The sequence below is a fragment of the Bidens hawaiensis genome, unplaced genomic scaffold (assembly GCF_021521415.1).
Source record: "Bidens hawaiensis isolate Kalapana, Puna unplaced genomic scaffold, B.hawaiensis_p1.1 tig00029567_1, whole genome shotgun sequence".
Taxonomy (NCBI): Eukaryota; Viridiplantae; Streptophyta; class Magnoliopsida; order Asterales; family Asteraceae; genus Bidens; species Bidens hawaiensis.
In genome coordinates this window covers 98,090-106,924 of record NW_027494888.1, presented here as the reverse complement: position 1 = coordinate 106,924, position 8,835 = coordinate 98,090, and the positions used below count along the sequence as shown (strand labels likewise).

General features: G+C 39.6%; 1 protein-coding gene across 1 annotated transcript; it reads right to left on the bottom strand.

Moving 5' to 3' along the window:
• Positions 1-4,459: 4,459 nt before the first annotated feature.
• LOC143579016 (uncharacterized) lies at positions 4,460-5,056 on the bottom strand. The gene has a single exon (XM_077062433.1). The coding sequence runs from the start codon at positions 5,054-5,056 to the stop codon at positions 4,460-4,462; it is 597 nt and encodes a 198-aa protein (XP_076918548.1).
• Between the last annotated feature and the right edge of the window lie 3,779 nt (positions 5,057-8,835).

The window sequence follows — 8,835 nt, the reverse complement described above, 5'->3', positions numbered from 1 at the left end:
CATCTAATCTTACTACTCCCTAAGAAGTTGGTAGTTTGATGCATTGATGGTAAGTAGAGGCTACTGCCTTCATCCTATGTAGCCAAGGCATGTGCAAAATAACATTGCAACAAGAAAGGTTATCTATAACACAGAATTTTTGGTAAGAATTTAACCCTTCGATGTATATAGGGAGTTTGATGTCCCCCAATGTTTTATTGGTCTCGCCACTGAAACCGACTAGCACCGATGTCCTTGGGATGATCTCTGAGTCTGGTATATTCATCTTTTAAAGCACATCGGGCTGGATGATGTTGACCGAGCTTCCACCATCGACTAGGATCCTGCGTACATAATGGTTAGCAATAAACAAAGTAACAATCAAACTGTCATGGTGTGGATCCTGAATGTTTGATTTATCTTCTTCATCAAAGAAGATCCTTTTGTCAGTCGTCAAAGTGGTGTATATAACCGGTCATTCCCCGTTATCCAACTTGGTTTCCTTGGCAAGCCTCTTAGCTGCAGAGAAGGAAGTGCCGCGTATGTCTGAGCCTTCGGAGATGAAGTTGATTACTTGAGCGTTCAGTGGGGGCGGAGTTGCTTTTTGAGGAACCTCGTCAGGATCCTAGATCCTTGACTTCTTTTCCCAATAGTTCTTTGAAATAGCCCTTGCTTAGGAGGTAACCAATTTCCCTCCTCAAGCAGATGCAATCGTCTGTCATGTGGCCAAAATCCTCATTGAAAGCACGCCATTTGGATTTATCTCTAAAGGTGGTTGACTTCTCGTTCTTTCGGGGCCACCTTGCCTTCACCCCTAGATCCTTCATGGCACAAATCAAGCCATGGGTATCTACGGAGAAGCAATATTCCTGAAATGCTGGGGTAATCCTCATCATCATCTCTTTCTTCAACTGCTCGAACGTTTTGATTGTTGAATTTAGAGTATGGCCTCGAGTTGTTGTTTCTAAACGAGGATCCTTTATTCTTGTTGGGGGATTCTTGTTTCGTTTGAGCCCCTAACCGTTCCTGAATCCTTTTGTCATCTTCCAGGCATATGAACCTCAGCGCACTGTTCCTCACTTCATCTAAAGACCTGCAAGGAGTCATCACAAGATCATCATAAAAGGGGGAGCCCCTCTAACGTTCCATCTTGAATGCTTCAATAGCTTATAACAAAATCCCTGAGGGATTCATCATTGGGGTTTTCTAGGTCTTCCCTGCCAAACCTTATAACAAAATCCCTGAGGGATTCATCACTAGGTTGGATAACTCGGTATAGATCACTAGTTAACTTCTCAAATTTCCTACTGCAAGGAAACTGACTGTTGAACAAGTTAACTAAGTGAGAAAATGAAGTAACAAGGTAAGGAGGGAGACTTAGCAGCCATTTGAGTGCAGATCATGTCAGAGTGGATCCAAAACCCTTGCACAAACAAGCCTCTTTGAGCCTCTTAGGAATTGGATTGATTTCCATCCTTTCCCTGTATTGAGCGACATGCTCCTCAGGATCAGTGGTCCCATCATAAGTCTTCATATTGGGGTCTGAAATCGCTTTGGGATCTCCGCATCACAGATAGGTGGAGCGAATCTGGATAACTTATGACTCCCTTCAGGTATTTGAGGGATCGACCGGACCACCCCTACTACGATGGATATCATATCCTTGAGATTTTGCAGTTCCTTAGCCATAGCTTGGTTAATGCCTGCATCCTGCATGGAACCACAGTTAGTATTTAGGGATATAGGATCATGTATGTTACCTCCTCATTGGTTGAAGGTTCGTATTCCAGAAGAGTAGCTGAGGTAAGAAGCATCTGCTACAGGAGTTGGTCCACCAGATGAGTTAGTCTGCATGGTGATAATATCTCCTTCATGAACTTCCGAAGATCTTTGATGCTGAATTCCGAAGGATCCTTGATTCTGAAGAAAGGATCCTTGAGGCTGAAAGTTATAGGATCCTTGGTAGCATAACCCCGAGGATCCTGGTTGAAGGATCGATGATCCTTGATGAAAGATCGAGGACCCTTGTGTCTGATGACCCATTGATCCTGACTGGAGGATATGTGATCCTTGTTGAAAAGTTGAGGATCCTTGAACCTATTGAACCATGAACCCCGGGTTAAGGATAGATGATCCTTGCTGGAAAATTGAGGGTCCGTGAGTCTGTAGATTCATGGCTCTCGTTTGAAAGATGGATGATCCTTGAGTAGGTTGAGCCAAGGATACTGGAGTGTTAAAATCCAACACCCTGGGCATCAGAGGAGTTTGATCCTCTGCCGGCCTCTTAGTCTTCTTCAAGTCTTCTATCTCTCGAAGGATCCTTTGGTTATTCTTACTCTGCTGCTCCATGTATTCTTTGACCTGTGAAAACATAACGGAAATATCATTGTTAGTATTAAATACCGAAGTGGCAACAGTAGTTTTTGAGCTCTGGAAGACTGGTAGTTGCATCTTTTTTCCAGCAGCAACCCTTGTTGTTCCCGTGATTGGAGGAGGCATCGGTGGCAAAGTTAATGAGGAGAGAGGAACCGAAGATGGCATGGTTGATGAAGCAGAGGTTGATTGAGAGGCCATTGGTGGTTATATGGTATGAAAGGGTTAAATATTGATAGGGTATTTTCTTGGATTATAGCACCAATTTCCCCACGGTGGGCGCCAAATTGTTTTGGACAAAAATCTGCTAAAGATATTGTATCCAAATCTGTAATTGTGTGGTATAGTGCTATAGTGATAATGATGAATATAAGAATTAAATAAAGATGAACACCATGATTTGTTGCGAGAAAAAACCCTTTAATCTTAATCAGATTAAAGGAAAAAACCCCGGGTGATGACAACTTGTCTATCGCTAATTTATTAATATCAAAAAAGGGTTACAATGGCTGGAGTTTATGATCAATGAATACAAAAATGGCTATGTGTGTGTGATTACAGAGAACTATCAGCTAGTGTATGCGAGTGTGAGCTAATGAGTGCGTGTGTAACTGTCTGACCTAGCATTGATCATAACTCAGTATATAAAGAAAAGAAAATTAACAACTAACTAACATCTCCTACTAATCCGCCATCTATCCACTCACTTCCCTCGTGCCATTTGACCACGTGCTTTAAGAAGTCTAGTAGCGAATTAGGTGGTAGACTAGGTCGTGGAGCCGTTGCATTTGCTAATCAACAACCTACATACGAGAAAAGTTGTTAATAATACCAACTATCGAGGATCCTTGATCCTTCCGCAGCTCCGCAGTTCTTCAGAAGGATAATGGATCCAGCCTCTTCATCAAGAATAATGTATTCTCAGTAGTTAATTATTTGAGGCTCAACACCATGTTTGCATGAAAAATAGGTGCCTTTCCCACCTCATGAGTTATTTCTTGATTAGTATCTCCACTAGCTTCACTCTTTGTTGCATCTTGAACTACATCAGTTTCTATAGTCTCCTCTTGCTCATCATCAATTCCAAAGTCAATCTTTTCATGCGGAACTTCTTCACCATTGAACCAGCCTGCAAAACTCTCAAACATATCAGGTGGCAAAAATGACTTAAAGAATTTATTATGAATCGATTTAAAACTTTTAGGAGAATCCTCAGTAGAAATAGAGATCTCTTCTTCAACATCACTCATTCTTTCATCAATAGCATCCTTTTCTGCATCATTCTTGTTTTCTTGTTCTTTAACTTGTGAACTTTCACAAAATACTTCTACCACATTAGCTTTATGAACAACTGAATTCCAAATAAAACCTTCATCCAGTTGAGCATGACATGCCTTTGATTACGAAGCTTCAGGTTTCTTTGATGTCTCAGCTGTTGTAGGTGAACTTTGATGATATATTGCTTGTCTGTTGTAGTCTTGACCAAACGGATTAGGACTGGAATCTCCAACTTCCGGATTAGTACACTCTCTTTTAAAGTGACCCTTTTCTTTGCAACGAAAGCATCTGACCTTTGACTTATCAAATCTGAGTTTAGAAGTTGTCCCATCAAGACAATTCTTACCAGTGATCTCTCTAAATCTTTGAGCCCTCCTCACCAAACTTTCCATACACCACGAATGTCAAGCATTTCCATCTCATCGGGGTCAATTTGATCATAATCTTCTTTTGTCATGTTATAATTACCAATACGCCCAGCGATCAAACACTCATACGACTCCAAGATAGATCATAAGAAAGCCATGTGTTCTTGAACGTTTTCAAATGTTAGTCCATTGTTGTTCGTGATATTAACCGCAATATTGCGTTTAACAACATCAGATGGTGACTAGTAGGCTTTGGTGATTGATTAGGAACAGAAGAAGTTGTCAAATTAGTTCCAACATAGGAGCTTTTAAAATGTGTTATATGGACGGTTGACTCGATTGAGAATTCCCACCAAAACTACTATTTGTAACATAAGCAGTTTGGATCTTCTGGCTCGGGGAAATCACCGATTGTGATGAGTTAAAATATAAACCAATATCTTGAGTCACTGGTGAATTCTTCATTTTCGTTTCTTACGAATCTCAAGCTCATGAGCTTCCAATTTCTTAATGAATCGGGCCAAGGTCAATCTTGCATAATTGATTAGGTTTGATTGTTGAATCATTACGAATGTTTCCCCATCGTCAGATAAAGAATCAGCCAGTTTATCAATGTATACATACTCTTCTTTATCAATTCCCAACCTTTTCATCTCATTCACAAGATGACAATATCTATTAATTAACTGAGCTACCGATTCACCTTTGACCATTGTGAAAATGTCAAACTCTTTCTTTAATAGTGTCATATTTGACTTTCTCATATCGGGATTTCCTCTATCTTTATTCAGTAAAGCCTCCCATATTAAGTGACATGACCCATTGTTTTGCAGTCTTTGAAAGATCTTAGATTTGATTGATTGTTGAAACAAATTCATCATCTTTTTCTCACGAATAAATCTAGCCTTGTCAGCCTCAAGTATTTGAGATAATCTATGACTTGTGCCATTTTCATTCCTCGAAATGATGTATTCAACTTCAATAGCTTCCCAAGTGTCATAGTTCACAGCTTGTACATAAGATTCAAACTTATCTACCCAACTAGGATAGTCTTCCATCCTAACTAGCTTCGGGGCTTTGTTGATGTTCCCATTTTGTTTTCCAAGTTAATATTTTGAATGATCGGTGATGCATGTGTAACAACCGCATTTAAATCCTTCATCTTTGCAAAATTTGGACAAAAATCAGCAAACAAACAACTGTATAACCTTTTTATAGCGTATATCCTCTTCACGCGTATACCCTCTTATCCGTATAACACCTTATCCGGACAGAACACATTACACCAGCGTATAACTATCTTATGTGGACAGACCCAACGTGTAACTAAGATCAACGTATAAACCAATTATTAACGTATATCCTCCTATACGGTAACACCTTATGCGTCCAAACCTTATACTCCGTATACCACCTTATACGGATGTATAACAGTTTATACGTGCACCAGAGTCCTTATACTCCAGCTGAATTGTTCGTCCGTTAGAATCAAAATCTTGATTTTTAACTTGAATTAACTAGAAACACTCATGCATAAACGATGATTAAGTATCCACGATCATTATGACCAAACGAATTGAAAAATTATCCATAAACCAGAGACTAATCGAAGAAAATGTAATCAGTAATGAAGTTGACTTTGAATATTCAAATCTTCAACAATTAAACTCAAATGCATTGTAATCAGTAGCGAATATGAGCCTCATGCTCTGATACCACTTAAAACCGCATGATCCATATCATACATGACATCATTTACGTGAAAAACGTTATGATTTGGATCGATTAACTTGTTATTTGCTACACTAAACAATATCGTGGAATAATATTCTAAAGGATTGACAACACATTCACTTGTAAGAACTGATATATTGATGTAGCACTTTTAGTACAAATAAGAACTATTGCAAAAACTATTACAAAATGATAAACATGAATGTTATATTTACTGCTACAGTATACACGTATAAGCTTTGGACAACGTATAAGCTTATATGTCCGTATAAGCTTATACGCCCTAAGGATTATACGCTACACATACAAACTTCTAAAAATGACATTTTTAGCCCCTTATACGATACAAATGACACATTTAGCCCACTAGACGTAGCATTAGACATTAATGCTCTAACAACACTTTTAAATAAACACAATTCCTTTTATTTATTATTATCAAAAGTAGGATGTTACAAGTCTTCCCCCCTTAAAGAGGTTTCGTCCCCGAAACCTAACTATTACTTAAACAATTTCGGGTAAAACTTGTGCATCTCTTCTTCAACTTCCCAAATGGCATCCGATCCCTTACGATGCTTCCATATCACTTTCACTAAAGGGATAACTTTAAGACGAAGTTGCTTTTCCTTGCGGTCAAATATCTCTTTAGGCTGCTATATAAAGTTTAATTGTTCATCAACCTCGATGTCTACTAATGGCACATGAGACGTGTCATCAGCTAGGCATTTTCTCAAATGTGAAACATAGAAAGTAGATTGAATTCCTTCCAACTCTTCAAGTAAATCTAGCTTGTAAGTCACTTCACCCACGCGATCTACAATCTTAAACAGTCCAATGTACCTTAGACTCAATTTCCCTCTCTTCCTAAAACGAATAATTCCCTTCCAAGGCGAGACCTTGAGCATCACACTATAACCAAAGTTAAACTCAATCGGTCGTCGCCGCTTATCGGTGTATGACTTTTGTCGGACTTGGGCAGCTTTCATTCTTGCCTTGATCTGATTAAACCTTGAAGAAGTTTCTTGCACAACTTCTAAACTTACAATCTCTTTCTGACCAATCTCTCCCAAACATAGCAGATTTCTACAACGTCTACCATACAACATTTCGAACGGTGGCATACCAATACTTGAATGGTAACTGTTGTTATATGAGAATTCTTCTAGATGTAGATGATCATCCCAACTTCCTCCAAAATCTAACACACAAGAACATAGCATATCCTCAAGGGTTTGGATAGTCCTTTCAGACTGCCCATCTGTTTGAGGATGATACGTCGTACTAATGTTTAGTCTTGTTCCCATAGTTTCATGGAACCTCCTCCAAAATCTTGAAGTAAAGCGAGTATCTCTATCAGACACGATCGACAAAGGTACTCCATGTTTAGACACAACTTCCTTTATGAACAAATTTGCTAACGTTTCTGATGAGATAGCCTCTCGTATAGGCAGAAAGTGAGCACTTATAGTCAAACGGTTCACTACCACCCAAATGGTATCATGATGTTTAGCTATACGTGGTAGCTTAGTTATGAAATCCATGGTGATGTGTTCCCATTTCCATTCAGGTATCTCTAAAGACTGCCTCTTCCCATAAGGTTTTTGGTGTTCTGCTTTAACTTGCAAGCAAGTTAAGCACTTACTAACATAATCTACTACATCGTTCTTCATACCCGGTCACTAGTAGTCTCTCTTCAGATTCTGAGATCTCTTGGTGGATCCCGGATGAAGCGAGTATCTTGACTTATGAGCTTCATCTACGATTCGACCTCTAAGATCTCCATGGCGTGGAATCCACATACGGTCAAACCTAGTGTTAACATCATGAGTGTTGTCCATCAGCTCGTTTTGTTGTCTGAAGATCCTTTCCTTCTTCATTAGCCCTTCATTTACAAGCACCTCCGACTGCACCTTCATGATCTCTTGAAAGAAGTCTGAGTTAATTATCCACTTATACGACTTCACGGTTGCAATGACTTCTTCATTCTTACGGCTTAGTGCTACAGCAACCACATTTACCTTACCAGGATAGTATTTGATGTTGCAGTCGTAGTCCTTTATCAACTCCCACCATCTCCTCTGTCTCATGTTCAACTCTTTCTGCTCGAAGAAATACTTTAAACTCTTATGATCGGTGTAGATAGTACACTTGTACCTTATAAGTAGTGTCTCCATGTCTTGAGAGCATGAACTATTGCGGCTAGCTCAAAGTCATGCGCTGGGTAGGTACTTTCATGAACCTTCAACTGTCTAGACATGTAAGCTATCACATTTGCTCGCTGCATAACACGCAACCTAACCCACGATGGGAGGCATCAGTACAAACAACCAAATCCTCGTCACCATCGGGTAGAGCAAGGATTGGAGCTTGTGTGAGTCTTTTTTTTAATTCCTCAAAAGCCTCTTCCTGGAACTTACCCCAATTGAATACTACAGACTTTCGGGTCATTCCAGTCAACGGTGCGGCTATCTTGGAGAAGCCTTCAATGAATCTCCTATAATAGCCAGCCAACCCTTAGAAGCTTCGTATATCAGTCAGGTTTTTGCGGAGTCTTCAAATTCATTATCGCCTCAATCTTAGTTGGGTCCATAGTAATCCCTTTAGGATTGACTATGTGACCTAGAAACTGTACCTCACGCAACCAGAATACGCACTTCAAAAACTTTGCATACAACTTCTCTTTCTTCAAAATCTCCAATACTTCTCTTAGATGCTCAACGTGATCAGATTAGGTCTTTGAATAAATCAATATATCGTCAATGAAAATGATGACTGACTTGTCTATCCATCGGCCAGCATTCATTAGACCGACTGACATCACGATGAACTCGTAGTGTCCAAACCGCGTCCGAAACACCATCTTAGGGATGTCGGCCTCCTTCACCTTCAGCTGATGATAGTCTGATCTAAGATCTATTCGTGAGAACCAACTCGAACCTTGTAGTTGATCAAACAAATCATTGATACATGGCAAAGGATATATGTTCTTCACCGTAAGCTTATTCAACTCATGATAGTCTATGCACATTCTCATACATCAATCCTTCTTCTTAACCAACAACATCGGTGCTCCCCAAGGGGAAACACTCGGCCTTAAGAAACC